The 22,380-nt window shown below is 43.3% G+C and overlaps 1 protein-coding gene across 9 annotated transcripts in view; it reads left to right on the plus strand.

Moving 5' to 3' along the window:
* LOC147123642 (protein FAM53A-like) overlaps positions 1-22,380 on the plus strand; it is a 119,542-nt gene that overhangs the window by 80,581 nt on the left and 16,581 nt on the right. Inside the window, exon 5 of one of the 9 annotated variants that reach the window (XM_085975452.1) lies at positions 19,421-19,511. The exons of the other annotated variants lie outside the window; for them this stretch is intronic. Coding sequence (XP_085831578.1) covers positions 19,421-19,510 — 90 coding nt within the window. The 3' untranslated portion in view covers position 19,511. Of the gene's footprint in view, positions 1-19,420; positions 19,512-22,380 lie in introns of those variants that run through there. 9 annotated transcript variants of the gene reach the window in all.

Consider the following 22,380-nt stretch of genomic DNA (forward strand, 5'->3'; position numbering starts at 1 on the left):
CACCCACTATGTGGGGGGACCAAAACTGGGCACTGTACTCTAGATGTGTTTCAACTAGCAAACTGTATAGAGACAGAATGGTGTCCTTTTTGAATTATATTTGCCTGGTGACTGGGAAGGGGTTTGGTGTGAGAGACTCTGCCCATGCTATTCAGGCATATTTCTTGTTGGGCTAACCAAGAAATGGCGCTGTGGCTATATATTTAGGTTGGACCATCCTAACTGAGTATGTCATTGAGGGCAGAATTGTTAAGTGGAAAACTGGAATGATTTTGCACTGGTTAGTATGAAGAGTTCATAAAAGAAACCTTACAATTCTTGAAACTTTAAATTGAACATCGTTCTTGCTAGAATACCAGTGTTTTCATAGATAACGGTCATGAGTAACGGAACCCATTTTGGCAACAAATTAATAACGCGGCAATAATAAATCTTGTAATTTTTGAAATTTTAAGTTAAATAAAAGTAGAAAATTGACTAGTAACTTTGTTTGGGAATGGTAGAGCATTGTGGGTGCAAAGTGGTTTTTCTCCTGTTCATTTGGAAAGCAGCATGGTTACTTCAATTACTCACGTTATAAAGGAAAATGAATGGGTGCTTATTGAGCAGCTCCGAGGCAGACTGCTCACTCTAAGGTTTCTTGGTACAATGTCCTTGCATGTCCTTTTAAGAAATGACTAACAGCTGGTTGAGTATATTATTAAACCAGCTTCCTCGGTGCCGACATCATTTTAGAGCTGTGCAACTAAATGTACAATAAAAAAACGCATTATGCCAGTTTGCAAAGCACTGTGCTCTTTGTGTGTGTGCCAAATCTATTCAATTGCTTATTTATCTCCCTTCACACATACACCTGTCGACATAAACCCTTATTTCTGATAGGAGATCAGGTGTCCCAGGCAGAGCGTTCAGTTGAATTGAACCATTGAGAAAAGGCACTCGGGGCATGTATCGATTAGACCAGCTGCTGAGCCTCCTTTTGCCACAGACATATAGATCAGCTCCCCAAAGGCATGGAGTACAAAAGGTTGTGTGTGAAGATTGGCCATTTCTGGATATCCTTTCATCTAATGTAACGGCAAGAGTTTCATGTCATTTGTTTCTGGCTATGTCTGCACAATATTGTGCCAACTTTAGATGTTTTAAATATCTTCTGCATAGATACTCCATGTATCTCTCCTCATGCAAGAGTTTTACTCAAGAAATTGAACTTCCCTAGGTCTGTCTTCATAATCTCCATGGCTGTGTGTAGCACTTGGTTAGTGTGGTGCCTGCAACTGGTAATGGAACTGGTTTCTGTGTGCCCGTCAAAGTAGTGCGATGATTACAAGGTTTTGAGGTGGGAGCTGATAAAAACAAGAAATGTACGTTCACTCTAGCCTTCCCATAAATCACCTATTATTGCCTGAAAAACTGTCTTAACTTTGTCTGTTTTCCATGTATATCCTGGAGCCACTTCTGAGTTGAGGGGCATCTCTAGTTTACCACCACTTATCTTAAACAATATATTTTTAGAGATTTAATCAAGCAAAACCACAATATTTGTGGTCAGGTGGGAAGTCTTTTATGGAGAAGTCTTTTATAAAAAAAATTAAAATCGTGTTATGCTTTTGTTACTAGTTATGTCTGGTTATAATGGGTGATATTCAGACAAAATGATTCACGATATTTGTGGTCAAAAAGACATTCGTTTCTATTACCGATATTAAGTGTGATTCACAATACCCCAAAATACAAGAATATCTCGACTTAATTTTCCATACCACCAGTCACGTCGACATCTCGTGTTAGACACGATCAGATTCAGTTAGCTACAAAACAGACACTAGTTCTTTGTTCGTGTTTGTACTTCCTCATATCAAGCAGCAGCTTGGTGAATCTGTGTTGCACCCTGTCGAAAACATCAGTATCCATCCTATAGTGCAGCCCAATACTGCACACAACAGACTGAGGTCATATTAAGGTTTTTATATACTCACCATTACCTCTTGGCTAAAATATATTGCCACAAAAGTTCATTACAGCCACTAATCACTATTTTTAGAAACATTTGGAAATTTTCTTGAGTGGGGGGGGTAAGTTATGTTGAATTTTTTTTGCTTCTGCCCCTACTCTTCCCACCTATCACCCCAAAAGTTAACTCTAACATCCATACTGTTCTCAATAGCAAGACTTAAAGTCCCAGCCTACAGCCTTACCACCCATAACACCCTTGTTGCTACTTGGTCAGTCACCAGGAGCTGAACTTCTGCTGAGAAACTGGAAGCAAAACTCTAGTCAGTATATAGATAGAATACAGTGGTTGTTTTAAATTGTTTTAAGTCAAATTGCTTGATTTAAAAAAAAATAAAAAAATAAAAAAAATAAATAAATTTGTTTACAAACTACACAATAGGCCAACTGATACTTTGGAGCTTTTCCAAAATGCGCTGCTGCTAATTTCAGTTGTTTACCTTTTTAAGGGTTTGCTATTTTTAGGGTTGGAATGGAAGAAGGATGAAAGAATTCTCTGTACTTTACATTTCCCTGGATGCCTTGGAGACTCGAGGATAATTTGTCTTAGTCCTCCATTTGTGGTGTAAGCTTCTGGAACAGTTTCAGCAAGTTTTCAAAAATAGTACTCTGGGTCCCCATCTTGATTGTTATAGGAAGCCAGATTTGGCTTTTATGTCTTTCTGGTTGTCCAGTTTGTGTCCCCCTCACCAAAAATGTCTTGTCCTGCGAAATGCTAACACCAGTGTCACTTTCTTGTGGTCAGTGACCCTAACCTGCCAAAATAGAAATTCAATATGCTTGGCTTTTTCCATTGTGAGCAATGCACTATCATAATGCAAGCTCCCGAGATGATGATTTGGTACCCCAGTCAATCTACTATCCAGGTAGATGGTTACAAGTTAATTTCATGAGATACAGAATACACTATTGAGAGGGGTATCAAAGTGAGACCAGATAGTTTCCCTGAAGGAGTAAAATTTAGATTTCTGATCCTGAGCATCTTTAATCTTGTCAAAAATCAGTCAAAAGCGGAGTATATGATACACCCACTGTCTTAGCCAGAGAATGTTGTTTGAGAGACTAAAGACAAAAGAGAATTTTCTCCCCTCTTGCTTTTTATCTCCATCTCTCCTGAAAGTGTTGATTCCTCACTGGTGTTTCAATTGCTGTCTGGTCAATTCTTCATGTGAACATGGGCAGTTCAACTATGTGGTGAGGAACTCCTTGCCTTAACATGCTGAAACCTTGGGTGCCTTGAAAATGATTACATTATCTGGATAGAGAGATCAACTCTGTTTGGTCTCTTCCCTCTCCTTCTCTCCCCCCTCCCCCTTGATTATTTATTAATTGAGTGGGGTGATTTAAAACCTGACCAGCTTTTCTTCGCATTCCCCAATGAAAGTTGCATCATTGTAAAGGTACACAAAGGAAACTTGGGAGATACTATTAAGTTCCATGTAGAAGATTTGGATTAACAAATTTCTAAATTTGCAGATGACCCCAAACTTGGGGGTGTGGCAAACAGTGAGGATGATACCAATTGACTGCAACAGGACATAGAAAGGCTAGCAGAATGGGCAGACAAGTGGCAGATGGATTTTAATAGAGAAGTGTGGGCTGATGCATTTTGGCAGAAGGAATAGAGAGGGGCAATATACACTTAATGGCACAGTTTTAAAGAGTGTGCAGGGACAGAGGGACCTGGGAGTTAATGTGCATAGGTTCCTGAAGGTGGCAGGACATATTGAGAGAGTGGTTAGCAAAGCATATGGGATCTTGGGTTTCATAAATAGAGGTATGGAGTATAAAAATAGAGAAGTTATGCTGAACCTTTATAAAGCGCTGGTTAGGCCACAACTGGAGTATTGCGTCCAGTTCTGGTCACCACACTAGGAAGGATGTGAAGGCCCCTGAGAGGGTGCAGAGGAGTTTTACCAGAATGGTTCTGGGGATGGGAGAATCTTAGCTACAAAGACAGGTTGAAGAAGCTGGATTTGTTTTCATTTGAGCAAAGGAAGTTGATGGGTAATTTGATAGTGTACAAGATTATGACGGGTTTGGAGAGGCTAGACGGGGAAAGGCTGTTTCTACTAGTTGATGGTACAAGGACATGGGACACAGATTTAAGGTTTTGGGCAAGAGATACAGGGGGGACGTGAGGTAAAACTTATTACACGAGTGGCGAGGACCTGGAATTCGCTGCCGACGGAAGTGGTGGAAGCGGAGATACTCAATGTTTTTAAGGGGAGACCGGATAGGCACTTGAGGGAAATAAACTTGCAGGGATAGAGCGGGGGAATGGGACTGACTGGTTTGCTCTACAGAGAGCCGGCACGGACTCGATGGGCCGAATGGCTGTGCCGTTATGACTGACTCTAAGATGGCCATCGGTTGTACAACAATGCACAAGACTAATGTAATCCCAACAAGTATTCAATCAACATCACCAGCTTAATTTTGGTAGAAGCCTCATCTGTTTTTTATTTGAAGCCAAGAGAGGTGAACTATGCTACTGACATGTTTGCCTGCCACAGCCTCAGTGGGATGCATCATCGAACTGCAATTAACAGAAAACTGAAAAGTTTGCCTGTTAGCATGTTCATCATGGAAAGCCCTAGGCGGGAATGGAATTGGTCTAGTTTTATGTTGAGTTGGTTGTCATAATTCCCTATTATTCATTTTGCCAGTAGGGATTGAATCTTTGCACACTTTAGATGTTCAGAATTGTGGTTCCTGTGCCATTGTCCCTCAACATGTTCTAGGGACTTGGGGATTCCATTTGTGTATGTGGGTGGGGGTGTAGTATGCATGCAATGGTTTGTCTTCATCTGACCCTCCGATTGGGACTTAAGGAATCTGCTGCAATGCACATTCCTGAGGTGGCCACTGGTGGAGCGAGAGCAGTTTTCACAGTACGCTGCTCAAGGGCCAATCCTGTTCAAGACCTCTCAAACTCATTTAAGTGCTCCTTTTTAAGAAGTTCCTTTTCGCCCCACCCTCGATCAAGAAGCCATCATGTGAGTATTACTGAGATGGAATCCTTGTCCTACAGTTGAGTTTGGGGATTTTTTATTTTATTTGTTGAAGCAATGGGTTTGTTTCTGCAATTTGCTGTGACAAACTACAGTCACCTAATCTGGTCCAGAGAGGATTTTTTATTGACTCAACACAAAATAAAATAATGCATTTTGCCAGTTTAACTAAGTTCTACATTCCAGGCTGTGCATTTATTTACAGCTATGATAAATGGGTTGTGAATTGGAGCTTGGTGTGATAGCAGTGAATGTTGTCTTTAACACCAGCAAAAAAGGTATCTGTGAGATGAATTGCTTACTGATGCATTGTTCTTGCTCCTGCCTTTTCTGCTTCGATTTCTTTAGAACAGTGTAAACTTTCCCTGAGCAGGGAGACAAAGGAAAGGGAAACAAGGATAGAAGCAAAAGACAGGAAAGAGAAAAACAAAGGTGGCAATCAGAGAAATCAAGGGTTTAAAACAAACATGGCCACAGTAAATAATAATTCTAAAAGGTCTAAGAGCATTAAAAAAAACAAGCCTGAAGGCTTTGTGTCTTAATGCGAGGAGCATTCGTAATAAGGTGGATGAATTAGCTGCGCAAATAGAGGTAAATGAATATGATATGATTGGGATTACGGAAACATGGCTCCAGGGTGGCCAAGGCTGGGACCTCAACATCCAGGGGTATTCAATATTCAGGAAAGATAGGCAGAAAGGAAAAGGAGGTGGGGTAGCATTGCTGGTTAAAGAGGGGATTAACACAATTGTAAGGAAAGATATTGGCTCTGATGATGTGGAATCTGTATGGGTAGAACTAAGAAATACCAAAGGGCAGAAAACATTAGTGGGAGTGGTGTATAGACCCCCAAACAGTATTGCAGAGGTTGGGGATGGCATTAAAAGGGAAATTAGAGAAGCGTGCAATAAGGGCACAGCAGTCATCATGGGTGACTTTAATCTACATATAGATTGGGCTAACCAAATTAGTAACAATACTGTGGAGGAGGAATTCCTGGAGTGTATACGGGATGGTTTCCTGGACCAATATGTCGAGGAACCAACTAGGGATCAAGCCATCTTCGACTGGGTATTATGCAATGAGAGAGGATTAATTAGCAATCTTGTGTGAGGCCCCTTGGGTCGGAGCAATCCTAATATGATAGAATTCTTCGTTAAGATGGAGAGTGAAATAGTTGACTCGGAGACTAAGGTCCTGAATTTAAATAAAGGGAACTATGAGGGTATGAGACGTGAGTTGGGTAGGATTGATTGGGTAATGTCACTCAAAGGGTTGACGGTGGATAGGCAATGGCAAACATTCAAAGATCGCATGGATGAACTGCAGAATTTGTTTATCCCAGTTTGCCATGAAAATAAATCAAAAAAGGTGACTCCACCATGGCTAACGAGGGAAATTAGGGATAAAGTAAGATCCAAGGAGAGGACATATAAATTGGCCAAAAAAAGCAGCAAACTTGAGGATTGGGAGCAGTTTAGAATTCAGCAAAGGAGGACAAAGGGATTAATTAAGAGGGGGGAAATAGATTTATGAAAGTAAGCTAGCAGGGAACATAAAAACTGACTCAAAGCTTTTATAGATATGTGAAGAGAAAAAATTGGTGAAGTCAAGCGTAGGTCCCTTACAGTCAGAATCGGGAATTTATAATGGGGAACAAAGAAATGGCAGACCAATTAAATACATATTTTGGTTCTGTCTTCACAAAGGAGGACACAAATAACCTCCCAGAGATGTCGGGGAATATAGGGACTAATGAGGGAGGAACTGAAAGAAATCAGTATTTGTAGGGAAATGGTGTTGGGGAAGTTGACGGGACTGAAAGCCGATTAAATCCCCAGGGCCTGATAATCTACATCCTAGGGTACTTAAGGAAGTGGCCCTGGAGATAGTAGATGCACTGCTGGTCATCTTCCAGAACTCTCTAGATTCTGGAATAGTACCCATGGATTGGAGGGTAGCTAACGTTACCCCACTATTCAAAAAAGGTGGTAGAGAAAAAGCGGGGAATTATAGACCGGTAAGCCTGACATCGGTAGTGGGGAAAATGCTAGAGTCTATTATAAAAGATGTAATAGCAGAGCACTTGGAAAGCAGTGACAGGATCGGACAAAGTCAACATGGATTTACAAAGGGTAAATCGTGCTTGACTAATCTACGGGAATTTTTTGAGGATGTAACTGGTAAAATAGATAAGGGAGAACCAGTGGATGTGGTGTATTTGGACTTTCAGAAGGCTTTCGATAAGGTCCCGCATAAGAGATTAGCTTGCAAAATTAAGGCACATGGGATTGGGGGCAAGGTATTGACTGGGATAGAGAACTGGTTGGCAGATAGAAAGCAAAGAGTTGGAATAAACAGGTCGTTTTCCGAGTGGCAGGCAGTGACTAGTGGGGTACCACAAGGATCGGTCCTAGGACCCCAGCTATTCACTATATATATTAATGATCTGGACGAGGGAATTGGATGTAATATCTCCAAATTTGCAGACGACACAAAGCTGGGTGGGAGGGTATACTGTGAGGAGGATGTCATGAAACTCCAGTACGATTTGGACAGGTTGGGTGATTGGGCAGAAACATGGCAAATGCACTATAATGTGGATAAATGTGAGGTTATCCACTTTGGTGGCAAAAACAGGAAGGCAGATTATTATTTGAATGGCAATAGATTGGGAGAAGGGGATGTGCAAAGAGACCTGGGTGTTCTTGTGCACCAGTCGCTGAAGGTAAGCATGCAGGTGCAGCAGGTGGTTAAGAAGGCAAATGGTATGTTGGCCTTCGTAGCAAGAGGGTTCGAGTACAGGAACAAGGATGTCTTGCTGCAGTTGTACAGGGCCTTGGTGAGACCGCACCTTGAGTATTGTGTGCAGTTTTGGTCGCCTTACCTGAGGAAGGATGTTCTTGCCATGGAAGGAGTGCAGCGAAGATTCACCAGGCTGATACCTGGGATGGCAGGAATGACTTATGAGGAGAGATTGTGTCGATTGGGCTTGTACTCACTGGAGTTTAGAAGATTGAGGGGGGATCTCATCGAAACCTATAAAATTCTGTCAGGCCTGGACAGACTAGATGCAGGAAGGATGTTCCCGATGGCCGGGGAGTCCGGAACTAGGGGTCACAGTCTAAGGATCAGGGGTAAGCCATTTAGGACTGAGATGAGGAGGAATTTCTTCACCCAGAGAGTGGTGAACCTGTGGAATTCTCTGCCACAGAGGGCGGTGGAGGCCAGTTCATTAAATATATTCAAGAAGGAGTTGGATATATTTCTTGAGGCTAAAGGGATATGGGGAGAAGGCAGGGACAGGGTACTGAATTTGGATGATCAGTCAGGATCTCATTGAATGGCGGAGCAAGCTCGAGGGGCCGAATGGCCTACTACTGCTCCTATCTTCTATGTTTCTATGTAACGTGGACTGGCTCCTTCAGAACCATTCCAGGAACGATAGATGCTGAGCTTTACAGATATCGTGTGGTTGGAAGCAATATATGGTTGTAATAAAATAACTTCACAGGATCTTAAGTGCCCATGCGTCACTTATGAGAACAGCTTGTTAAAAGCTAAAATTGTAATGGGTATTTACGTGGCGTCGCATTGACATTTTTAAATTCACCACTCAGTGGTCGTTTGACTTGAACTTGGCTGTTGGAAAGGTTGCCTCGGTGAAATATAATTTGAAGGTAATAAAGCTACTGGTTGAACTAAGTGACGGGTCACACTAGATCCTGAGCTACTTGATTGGCCGTTGCTGTGGTTACAGTTGTTAGCCAAAGCACAGGCATGCACTTTGAATGAAGTGAAGCACTTAATTGCCAGTGTAGTGTTGTATCTGGCACAACAAATTCAAATAAGTGTTTTTTTAAAGTTTGCGTCACTGCAGGCAAATGTAGTGTGGACTTTTTTTTTACTTTGACAGCACAATGGCATGTCCTTCATGTTCTTACAGCAGGCTATTCCAGAAGTTGAACCTGCTAGATAACACCCTCTTAATCTGACAAATGCCTGACCAAACTAAATCTTGTACTGTAAATGCAGTAAATGGAAGGTTCACAACTATGTGCAGGCGTTTATTGTATCAGAGGCAAAGAACAAACGAGAAAGCACCAATTAGTCTTTAACGTTCCATTCCTGCGCCATTTTTAATCGCATTGGTAAAATGTAATCCATTTTTAATTTGATATATATTTGTAAATTGTTTAGCATTCACTTCTAACGTACAGCTCTGGTGAACAGTGTCTCTCCAAGTTTCTGACTCTCCGAGCTTTCTATGGTGGTAATGTGGCTTTCATTCTCTAGAACGTACCCTTTTTAACAGCTTTTTTATAATAAAGTTCTGAATTGTGCCATCATTTCATCTAGCAACGTTTAATAGTGTGATATCTGTTGTGTATGTACCTTTTAAGGGAATAACTGGTTTTACACTGCAGTACCGGCAGTGACCACCCCTATATAAAAGGCCCTAGCAGGCTTCTGTATTTCAGTCTGACGTTGCCTCCTGTTCAGTAAAGTACCTGTTAAACTGTTCTCCCGAAGTCCGTGTATTATTGAGGCGCGGACTTTACAGTGGCGACGAGTAAGTTCGAACTCGCCTGCAGTGTGGCATCATCTCGTGGGGATCTCGCCCTGAGAGGAGGGTTCTTGGAGGTCGTAGTCTGAGCAACGGGCATTGACCGCGGGCAACCGCCCAAAGAATTCATCGGTGTTCGGAGAATTGCAGGAGAGGCTGTGGAGAGCTGTGCTTGGCCTCCCCAGTTAAGGTGTTCCAGCAAATCGTGCTGGTAGCAGGTAGCGCGCTGACCCTTCCGGACTGCGGCGGGCTCCAGCTCGATCGAGCGGCTCTACAAAACGGGCCGCGCAGCGTCGCCGGGAAAAGAAAACGAGAGAGAGAGGGTGGAGTGCACAGGGCGCGGCCGGTGCTCAAGAACAGGGCAGCGGAGAGAAAATAAACGGGGGGAAGGAAAGCGAGACGCGCCGAAGCCGCGGGTCGCCGCCATTACCCTGTAGAACGCTAGGAGCAGCGTGGCAGCAAGGGGAAGAAGCAAAAGCGCGGGAGGCGCCATTTTATCCCGTTGGGGAAGAAGCAAAAGCGCGGGAGGTGCCATTTTAAATCACCCAAGATGCCGAAAAGTGGCAGTATCACTGTTTCCGACAACGAGGTAGAAGACTGGACCACGTATGTGGAAAGAATTGAAGTGTACTGCAAGGCAATGAGGTGGCCGATGGAAAGAGGGCATCGGTATTATTAAATCTGATGGGCGTGAGTACGTACGGCCTATTGCGGAATTTAATTACCCCAGCTGAACCAATGGAGAAAAGTTTTGAGATTGTTCATATCTTACAGGAACACCTAAGCCCTACACCACTGCTGATAGCAGAAAGGTTCAAGTTCCATAAAAGAAACCAGCACAAAGATGAGAGCAATGCTGACTATCTTACGGAACTACGCAAGTTATCGAAGCGCTGCCAGTTCGGAGCAGGACTGGCAGACACCTTATGGGATAAGTTTGTCTGCGGGCTCCAGAGTGAAGGAACCCAGAAACGACTACTTTCGAAAAAGGACCTGACGCTAGAACAGGCTTTCAGCGTGGCAGTATCCTACGAAGCAGCAGCACGGGGAGCTGTGGAAATACAACAGAAACCACAAGAATACAGTGCTAACGAAATGGCGTATGGAGCAGAAAAATGCTATCGCTGCAGCAGAACAACCCATGATCAGAAGGACTGCTGGTTTAAGGACAAAGTATGCAGGCAATGTGGAAAAATGGGACATATAGCAAGAGTCTGCAGGTCGGGAAAGAAAACCAGCACGACAAGAACTACTAAGGAACAGTACAGGAAAGTAAAGAAACTGACAGACAGTAGTTCAGAAGATCAGGAGAGTGATAAGGACTCCGGGAGCAGGAGACTAAGTTGTCTAAAGTTACACAACGTGATCACAAAGGAGGATCACCGAACCATTTGGGTCACCCTCATGATAGCAAGGTCCCCAGTAAAGATGGAATTGGACACAGGATCAGCCCTAACAGTCTCGTCGATTCATGACAATGAGCGGCTATTCTCACACATACCCTTAAAGGACACATCCATTGTATTGAAGACATACACGGGGCAAAAGGTTTACCCCAGAGGAAAAATAAGGGTGCCAGTTAAATATAACGGCAAGGAAACGCAGAAACTATATATGTATATACTACGAGATGGAGGACCACCATTATTGGGACGTGAATGGATCCGAAAAATACAATTGGATTGGCATTCCATTCAGGCGCTAACTGTGACTGACAAAAAGGATAATTACGTCGCACCTGGACGTCTGTCACAAATTCTATCTGACGCGGAAGAGGTGTTCCAACAAGGACTTGGGACTCTAAAAGGAGTAAAGACAACCATAAAGATTGAAGATAACGCAAACCCAAAATTTTTTAAGGCCAGACGCGATCCGCCCAGCCGTGGAAGCTGAACTGGAGAGTCTGGAACGTTCAGGTGTGCTGTCCAAGGTGGACTGGAGCGAGTGGGCCACACCCATCGTTCCTGTAATGAAGAAAGCATTGAGCAGCACGCCTGGGGAGCCGAAGAAAGTTCGCATCTGTGGGGACTTCAAGGTGACTGTGAACCCAGTCCTGCACACAGTACAATATCCACTTCCGCGGATAGAAGATATTTTCGCCTCACTATCTGGAGGGAAACGTTTTACAAAGATTGATCTGGCCCAAGCGTATCTACAAATGGAGGTGGAAGAAGCATCTAGAACATACCTCAACACTCCAAGGTCTTTACCAGTACAATCGACTGGTATTCAGGGTAGCATCAGCCTCGGCTATTTGGCAGAGGGCGATGGAACAAGTCCTGCAAGGGATTCCGGGGACCCAGTGTTATTTAGACGACATCCTAGTTACGGGCGAAAATGACAGTGAACACCTTGCCAACCTGGAGCAGGTGCTCACGAGATTACAAGAATATGGGCTACGAGCCAACCGCCCCAAATGCGAGTTCTTCAGGAGACAAATCTGGTATTGTGGCCACATGATTGAAGAGGAAGGGTTGCATAAGTCGCCGGACAAGTTTGAGGCTGTAGTCAAGACTCCAGCACCGGAAAATGTGTCGCAACTAAGGTCGTTCCTCGGGTTGGTGAACTACTACCATAAGTTCTTGCCGAATTTATCTACAATTCTGCACCCACTGAACGCCCTGCTACAAACTGGAGTAACATGGAAATGGAGTGATGAGTGTAAGCGTGCCTTTCAGGAATGTAAATGCCTAATCACTTCAAAAGAAGTATTGGCCCACTACAACCTAACACTACCGATTCGGTTGGCATGTGATGCGTCGCCTTACGGCATTGGAGCGGTGCTATCTTTCAAATTCCGTGACGGTTCAGAGAGGCCAATAGCCTTTGCATCGCGCTCGCTAACCTCAGCCGAGCATAACTATGCCCAGATTGACAGGGAGGCCCTCAGCCTGGTGTGGGGGGTGAAGAAGTTCAATCACTATCTGCACGGGCAGAAATTCACCCTACTGACTGATCATCAGCCCCTGGTCTCCATTTTTAACCCAAAGGAGGGCGTTCCGGTGATGACGGCTGCAAAGATGGTCACTTTTTCTAGGGGCACATCAGTATGACAGAGTACAAGGGTACGAAACAACATGGAAACGCTGATGGGCTGTCGCGCCTACCGTTGCCTACGGTGGAAGAAGCACCTGCAGTGGACCCTGTGGAGATATTCCTTTCGACCATAGTCGAATGTTTGCCTGTTACAAACGCAAGTATTGAGAAGGAAACCCGAAATGACCCGACACACACACGGTTCTATGATTTGACGGTGAAGGGATGGCCAGCATATAACGACTCACTTGCCCGCATTCTCGCCAAGGAGAGAACAGCTGTCAGTGTGCCGGGGGACCTTGATGTGTGGATCCCGAGTGGTAATCCCACCCAAGTTGAGAGATAGTGCTCAATGAGCTTCACGAGGGTCATCTGGGAGGGGTAAAAATGAAGAGCCTAGCCAGGGCGTTTGTGTGGTGGCCGGGAATCGATAAAGAAATCGAGGATATGACCAAGAGATGCACAGGATGCCAGAAGGTCCAAAACGCTCCACCACAGGCCCCGCTACATCCATGGGAGTGGCCCTTATCTCCATGGCAACGGGTACACATTGATTTTGCTGGTCCATTTATGGACTCAATGTTTCTAATCGCTGTGGACGCCCATTCGAAACGGCCAGAGGTCATTAAAATGTCCTCCACCACCACGGAGAAAACTATTGCAGTCCTACGGACCATCTTCGCCGGGAATGGGTTGCCAGAACAGATCTGTTCCGACAATGGCCCACAGTTTGTGTCTGAGGATTTCCGGAGGTTTCTGAGGAATAATGGGGTGAAGCATTATACATCTGCCCCATATCATCCAGCCACAAATGGATTGGCTGAGAGGTTTGTTCAGACCTTTTTAAAAAGGCCATAAAGGCAATGTATAATGATGACATACCACTGGATAATTTCTTGTTTGCTTACCGGAATGCGACACATGCAGTAACCAACCAAACTCCAGCCGTACTGTTTTTCAACCGAAGGCTAAGATGTCGCTTGGATTTGCTCAAACCAAACATAAGACGAGATGTTGAAGATAAGCAGTTCCAGCACATAAATGAGAAGCCAACCAGGAGCTTCAAGATAGGGCAACCAGTCTTGGCCCGCGACTACCGAACAGAAAAATGGCAGCCAGGGACGATATGCACACAGCAGGGACCACTAATGTACACAGTGGACGTTGGAGAGAGCATCGTGAGACGCAATGCTGACCAGATTCTAGAGTCACAGGAACAAGCCAAACCTATACCACGAGCATGTGCACCTGGTAATGAGCCCGAAGTACAGATTGCGTCTACCTCAGAAGCAGTGGTATTGGAAGCTGATGAACCAACCAATGACAGAGCCAGAATCTACTCCACCGCAAGAACAGGATACTCGAGAAAGGTGCTGTCCAGTCAGGATCAGGAAGCCTCCTCAAAGACTGAACTTATAAATGATTATTTCAGTTGATGTATATAGTACCGAGAAAATTGTAATTGGTTATTATTTAGTTAAATGAATGTTATGTACTGTTTATCTAAAAGGGGAGGAATTGTTGTGTATGTACCTTTTTAAGGGAATAACTGGTTTTAGACTGCAGTACCGGCAGTGACCACCCCTGTGTAAAAGGCCCTAGCAGGCTTCTGTATTTCAGTCTGACGTTGCCTCCTGTTCAGTAAAGTACCTGTTAAACTGTTCTCCCGAAGTCCGTGTATTATTGAGGCGCGGACTTTACAATATCTATGAAAATGTGAGCAGGGGAACCAAGCTTTGCAGCCTTGCCTGCAGAATAGAATCAAATTGTGGTAGCAATTTACCTAATCCGCTAGCCCATGTGTGACAAAGTAGCAAGTGTGCAGTTGTGCCCTGTTGTGAACATTGCTGTTTATGCTAAGAGGACAAAATGTATGAAAAATCTTTATTTTTTTTCTCCTCTTCAATTTCTCTCTCGCAGTACTGCTGCAGTCAAAATGCTTCAATAATTGAATTTGCCCTTCTATTGCAGCAACAGGGTTTGAAAAATTTGCCTTAGAAATTGGTCAATTGTTGAAAATGTCTGTGAAACAATTGTGCGTGTGCAGTTATTTGAAAATAGTTTGTGACCAACTGTGGCTGGGAGCTTTGAGAACTCGGCATGCCCGATCGTGCCCCTGTCCCAAGCCCCTCTGGTGGCTGCTGCAACAGGCATTTTACTATCTGCCCCTAGAAAAAATAACCTTGAGAGTTTGATCCTGTCATTGGATTATTTACACTATAGGATTGTCTCTAGTATTCCTGTAGTTAAACACAACCTTGTAAGGTGAAAGGGGCATGGGAGTTGGACTTTTGACGGTCAGATGAGGTGCTCCTCTACAGAGTGCTGCTGCTAGCAGCCTGGCCAATAACTGATGGTTTGCCAATCGGAGCAAGCAAGTACTGGCTGTGACTAGGAGTTTAAAGTTGGTCACTTCAGTTTCAGTCAAAGCACATATTAATTAAGTTGGTGCGCACTGGGTTATGTTAGTTGTGTTTTTTAAATGTGATTTTACTGGTAGACTTGAGGCTTGGTTTCAGAATATACAAAATAAGTGGATCCCGGCTATTTACAGAACTCCTAAACAGAAAAGGCAATGGTGCACAACTCTTTTTTTTGGGTGGAGGTATAATTGTTAATAAAAGTAGTTCCTGTGTGTTACTAGTTTGGTTTATTCACAGATTTGCATTGCACATGAACTGTGGAGAACTCTGAGAATAATAGACCCTGAGAAAAATCTGTGTTTTAGGGGATTATAAACAGGAGTATTTAAAATAAATCCAGTTTAGGAAAATTATGCTACTCTAGGGAGTTTAGAAAATGAATGTAGGCAAAGTTTCCAAAAGATTACAAGCCTCCAGTGGATTCCGAAGTAAAAGGCGAGCTTTGATCCCGGATTGCCTTTATAAAAGGCAGTAACTGCAGCTAACCTGCCATGATTTTTCTGCTCTGCGGCGATATAAACCATATTTAAAGAACAAGGAACTGAAACCAGTCTGAACCCAGAGCTCATTCTGGGAATGACTTTTGGTGCATTTTTCCCCATGCTTTGTGGCACAGATTTTCAGCTGTTGTACAGGCCTAAGTCTTGTCTGGAAAATCCCTGCGATGCAGGATCTTTAACTCTGGCTTTAAAGGACCTGTATGCATTAACTTTAGCCCAACTTAAACTAAACTTATTCATTGGCATTTTTTCCCTATTTGTATTTTCCAGCAGGATTCCCCCCCCCCCCCCCCCCCCCCCCCAGCAACCTCATCAATTAGTTTCATAAGCTGGTTACTCTGGAACAACATGAAATGAATGCCAAGTGTGTCTGATTAATTGTAAATCTGAAGCCCTGCTGATGTTGAGCGGTGATCTTTTTAAAAGACAAGAGTCTGAATATTGAAAATTTGTCTTTCTAATTCTAATATATGCTTGCTTTAAAAGACTCCAGTCCACCTCTTAGCCCTGCCTTCCTCCCTGGCACAGTGTGCAAATACATTATGGGATGCAAGACAGACCAGAAAAGTCTCCATTTTGGACCCCTATCATTTTGAAGATTTCGCCTGGGAAAATAGTGAGGTCTTGCGTTGGTTTCAGCACTCCTTTGCGGGGGAGGTGGGGGGAGAAATTAGATTTTTTAAAATTTTTTAAGTAAACCCAGTTTGAAATTGCTTGTGTGGGCATTGAGTGATGTCTGCTTTCACTTGGCTGTAATGTGTTCCACGCTCCCATAGCATGTTGAGAATTGCAATCCAGACTCACTCGGGTAAGAGCAAATAAGGTGACCACCTCTCTGGTAGCTTGTCCACAGAACTGTACTGCAGCACACTGACCCATTCAGCAGAGGAGTAATCCGGGTAAAGAAGTAAGAGGGAAAAAAGCAGCATGATCAGCATAAACTTTACATTAGAGCTTATTTCACTAGTAATACCAGAGTGGGTATATTTCCTAAGGCGCCTATATTTCCTAAGGAGGCTGAAGGGATGTAACCTGTCACCCCTGATCCTCTCTAACTTTTACCGCTGCACAATAGAGAGCATCCTGACAAACTGTATCACAGTATGGTATGGCAGCTGTAGCTACTATGACCGGAAAGCCCTGCAGCGGGTAGTCAAAACTGCCCAATGCATTACCGGCACCCGGCTACCAACCATAGAGCACATATACCAGAAACGCTGTTTACGGAGGTCACGGACCATCATCAAAGACCCTACCCACCCCAGCCACAGTCTGTTAGACGATACAGATGCATTCGCACCCGACCAGATTTAGGAACAGCTTCTTTCCCAGGGCTGTCATCCTACTGAACTCCACAAATAAACTCTAAAGCCTGCACATCTGCCAATGCACTTTATTATGTTTGTTAATGTATTACAAGCCAAATGAATGTTGAATGTTTAAATGTCTTAATCTAAATGTACATTCTCTGGAACCGCAAGCCTACATTTCGTTGTACTGCACTTGTGCACTAACAATGACAAAGTTGATTATTATATTATATATGTCTGTTACTGAAAAAGTTTAACAAAATATTTTTTGTAGACTTGCCATGTGCTAAATGTATAGTCGGATCGTCTAGAATAAATACTTGCGCCAATAGGCAAAGAATTGCATGTGTCGAAGTATCCATATTAGGAAGCGGCAGTATTTCCTAATTGATTCAATTTTTGCATAGCAAAACCAGCTTTGAGGAAATGTAATCTCGCATACACACAAACCGATAACATGTCCTTAACTGAGCTGAATCTCAAACTGGCTGCACAAACTGTTCTATAATAATCATCCACAATTAATAATTTGGGTGCAGTTTACTGTATTATTTTTACGCTCAATCATGATTTCATGTCTGAAAAGCCAAAACAGGTGTTTCCAAAGTTGCCAATCCAGTGTGGTGTTTATCCATGTATGCTATTTAGATGGCTCTTTTGGATTTCAGAGGGTGATGTGATCAATCAAATTGTCATCCATCTTCATCGGCATCTTTGCAGTTTTAGAATTGCATTGTGTTCATGTTGTTTTGACCCTTGACTTCATGGCACAGGGCCAGGAGTGGGTTGCAGCATGGAACTACTTGGCTATAGTGGAAAGTTTTATTATTTGTACACCTTGGTTTGGATTCAAATTGTACAGCTGTCCTTTTACCCGAAGCCTTCTCTTTGCAGTCCTGCAGCTTGTGTTTCAGGATCTTGCATTTCACAGCATTGTGGTTTCAAAGTTCAGTTGGATGTTGGGTCAGCAAAACCTTTGCTAAGCAAAACTAAAGGTCTTTATTGAAACTGTAAAGAAACTGGTTTCTTTGACAGCTTTTCTGAATTTGAAGCTTTGTTTGAGGTGAGGGCATTTCCCACACCAGTGCTGATTTTGTTTCTTTACCACTCTGGCCATACTTCCCCACAGGCCAAATTAATAGAAAACCACTTGGAGGCTACAGTATAGAGTTTCAAAGTCCAATAAAGGGGAATTGATACAGTGCTAATGCTGACCATGGAATTCTAATGTTTTACTTTTTAAAAAAAAAGATAAGTAGCAGTGGATCTCCAGCAGCATTTCTAGCAGGTTCACACAGCCCAAGGTTCATTGTTCCAGGCCCTGGAGAACGGAGAATGAGCCCAGCTGGGCTAATTGAGTGGGAGTCCAGACACTGGATTGGTTACGGAGCGTGATAGGTGAAGAGGAGGGCTGGGCTTGGGAGAGCCAACTGGGAATGGAATGGAACGGAAAGGAAAGCGAAGACAGACCTACGTCTTGCTCTTTTGAAGCTGACAACAAACCGCTAAAACTCCGAGTGGGGAGGCCAAGTAGAGTGACGCAGGTGGCCAAAGGCCTCTGAAGAGGACACACTCAATGGGACAACTAGATGGTCCTAATCAAGGCTAAACTGAACATTGTAAATAATATCAATAGATAGATTACTGTTTTGTAAATATTTTTAAAAAGTACCTTAAAACATTCTGTTTAAAAATAATTGGGAGCTGAAAATGCTTGCTTTCTCCCTTTATTAAATGTTTGTGATAATTCCCAGAGGGAAAAATGGTGAATCTTACTTGCTAGGTTATAAATGATTCCCTATCGTATTTTGCTGGTCCTTTGTGCACTGAAAATGCTGCAATTCACAGAAGCTACCCCACAGTTTTTATTAATTTGATCAATGTTTGCTTGCCCCATAATCAAATGGACAGTTCTATTCAAAGAGCTAGCAACACATGGGTGGGTGAAATGCTCAATGGACTGAGTGCTGGAAGAAGGGATCGTCATTATGAAAGTGCTGAAAACAAAAATGATTTATGTAACTACTTCAGCTATTGGCCATCTACCTTTTAAAATACTACGAAGACACTCTTGGAAGTCTGCAGAATCCAGGCAGTGATTTATGAAGTACACTGAATAGAAGCATGTCCTAGTATTTCAGAAATGTCTATAAAAAGACTCAACAGCCTGTAGATGTGTATTCAGGAACTGGGAAGGAGAAACCATATTATACAACAGTCGCTGACAGTCACCTCAGCTGAACTATCAACTTGCTCCCCTCTGGTCCTTGTAAATAAAACCAGCTTTACATCTGTTTAACATTTGAAAGTATTTAAGAATAACCAACAGTTGACATCTTTCCATACAGTTTTAAAAAGCAAAAAAATTGAGCCCTGTCTATTTAATACTTCAAAAGTTATTGTCCTGTTTGTCCAAAAAAAGTCAATTCTTTGGAATCTGCTACTTTGCTCTTTTTCTGACCAATTATGTGCCCTTCATCTTGTGAATTTGCTGAATCCTTCAGATATGTGGGGTCTGTGAGGTGGTTTCAGTTTCTGTCTCTTTCCCTTTCCCTAGACACTTAAATTCTTCCAGCACAGGATATCGTGTGTCAAAATATGGTGGTGTGATCATCCTTGCGTGACAGATCATATCTGGAGAGACTGAGGTGTAGTAAACCTGACCTTGTGGCTCAATTCTAAAGCTGGATCTTAATAAGCATGGGCACTATTTCCTAACTTTTTTTTAATGCCGCAGTTTATTCTGCTGGTACTGGTTTGAAAGCGGTAATGTAAGCCAGCACCAGAATATTCTGGCTCAACACCCTGCTCAAACTGAGAAGGTAAACAGGGCACTGTGTATATACACATGAATACATTTGCAGTTCTATACTACCCAGCATCTAAATGTTGGTGACAGTAAAGAGCTAACCGAACAACCTTGACAGCAGGCTGACTTGGATTTTTTAAATTGCTAAGTTTTAATAAGTTTGCTTTTTTCACTGTTGAAATCCAGACTCATCACACTACCTTCTACCATAACCCATTCTGTCTCAGTACCACACTTGTCTTTAGCACCCTCCATCTTCCTTCCTCCTACAGTCCTCAGACTTTTAAAATTGAAGCTTGGTGTCATCTAATCACTACTTCTTGATTTACATCATTTTCTCTCTCATTCTTTTCTACCTACTGGTCTCCTCTGCTATGTGTTTTGGTCTTTTTGGTTTCTCCATTTAAAAAAAAAAAAAAACAGCTATACTGCAGCCAGTGGAAAGCCTTCTGTCGATGGTCTCTGACCTAAAGCTGATCGAGGCCAGTTTAGTTTAAGTTATATTATGTTTCGAGCATTAGTGCAAAGCGATAACCATTTTGCACTGGCACAGAATCTGGGTAATTAGCCTATTAACTTTTCCCACCCCACTCCCCCATTGGCTTTTAGGTTCTACTTGCCGTCGTGCACATTTCCTAAGTGGAGGTGATGTATTTGATATCTCTTGTTATAAAGGGTTCCGAGCTAAACCCATTGAGAAGATTGCATTCCATTAACTTACTGGAGCAGGTGGATAGGTGGGAAAGCCGTCTCTACATCTAGATTTTATTCCAGTGACTTTTGGTGTCGCTTTCCAATACAAGAGTATACGATAGATGGATATGTTGCAGGACTGGGAGAATGGAATATGCATGGAAAGTATTAGTCTTTGTTCACGGACTCCCAAGTAAAGTAGTCTATCTGGATTGCTGTGATGAATGTAGTTTGCAGTTTTCAGTGGTTGCTGACATGCAGCTACCAGTAACTATAAGTAGGCAAATGCAGATGTAATCAAAATAGCTGACCACGGAACCCTAATGTGGCTGAGATCCAATCACTATTTTAATTCTTTTACTATTTTGACTAAGGCATTCCGTTCAAAGCAGTTACAAGAGAGAGCTTTTGTGTGAACCATAGATATGTCATATGTGGAATGAAGCTGATTTAGGGTTGAATAATATGAATTTGTTTGTTCTGGGATGTGGCAAGATCACCTTGGATTAAGGAGAAATTTCACACAGCAGGAACCTTTTAACCTTTTGGTTATTTGTAGCTTAGAACCCAGAATAGGAAAAATTATACGTGGTCTGCGGAGGGAGTGCCTTGGCACTCGTTGCAGCATGATCTTGTGCAGAATCATGGCCGGCTGATTATTTGATAGTACTTTCATTGGTACATTCTCAGACCTCATCGAATCACTCCTTCCACCCCATGGCCATGGTCAAACACCACATTTGCCTTCCCACATGGCAGCTCAGTTTTCCCCTGTTCTGGCTGTGCCTGCACTGACCATATTCTCCAGTAACATCTTCATGCTGATCCAGTCTTCCACCAATGGAGCACCAGTTTTCCCAGTTATTAATCTTCTCTTTGCCCCTCCCTGAACTCAGCACCCCTTCCCATCTGTGCAGCATTTCCACCACTATGGTATCATCTCTGCACATTTCCACACGTGCCCTCTCCAACCCTCTTTCACTGAGTAGCATTTCCGCCTTTGGGACTCTTCTATAATGAACAAGTGAGAGCCCTTAAATAAAAACAGAAAATGCTGGAAATACTCAGCAGGTCAGGCAGCATCTGTAGAGAGAGAAACAGTTAATGTTTCAGGTCAATGACCCTTCGCCAGAACTGGAAAAAGTTGGAGATGTAACAGGTTTTTAAGCAAGTGTAGGGAGAGGGGGGAGGGGAGGAAAGAACAAAAAAAGGTCTGAGATAGGCTGGAAGGCAGGAAAGATTGAGACAAAAGGGATGATGGTGCAAGGCAAAAGGAGATGGTAATGGGACAAGTTAAGAAACAAACGATGACTCGAGATGAAGTGTAAATGGCAATGGCAGAAACATCAACAGCTGCCATGTGAGAGGAAAAAAATGAAATTGTTGAACTCGATGTTGAGTCCAGAAGGCTGTAAAGTACCTAATCGAAAGATGAGGTGCTGTTCCTCGAGCTTACATTGAGCAGTGTAAGAGACCGAGGACGGAGAGGTCAGAGTGGGAGTGGAGTGGAGAGTTAGTGACAAGCGACCGGAAGCTCAGGGTCACCCTTACAGACTGAATTAAGTGTTCCACAAAGCGATCACCCAATCTGCGTTTGGTCTCCCCAATGTAGAGGAGACTGCATCGTGAGCAGTGAATATAGTATACTAGATTGCAAGAAGTACAAGTAAATCGCTGTTTCACCTGGAAGGGGTGTTTGAGGCCCTGGACAGTGGGAAGGGAGGAGGTAAAAGGGCAGGTGTTGCATCTCCTGCGCTTGCACGGGAAGGAGATCCCTTCTCATTCCCCCTACACCCCGACTAAACGAATTAGACCTTTCACCATTTAACCCCCCCCCCCCCCCCTCCAATTGAACCTCATTTTCACTGCGCCTAACCCTGCTCCCCACTGATCAGGCAATCCTTGATGGACTCATTGTTTTCCTAGAGATGGGGAAAGAGGAGTATGGGGTACACCTCCATTTCCCTTCCCTTCACCCACCCCATGGGTCCCTTTCCCCATCACTGATTCTGACC

The sequence above is a fragment of the Somniosus microcephalus genome, chromosome 2 (genome assembly GCF_052327205.1).
Source record: "Somniosus microcephalus isolate GS21.2 chromosome 2, FLI_Smic_1.0, whole genome shotgun sequence".
NCBI lineage: Eukaryota > Metazoa > Chordata > Chondrichthyes > Squaliformes > Somniosidae > Somniosus > Somniosus microcephalus.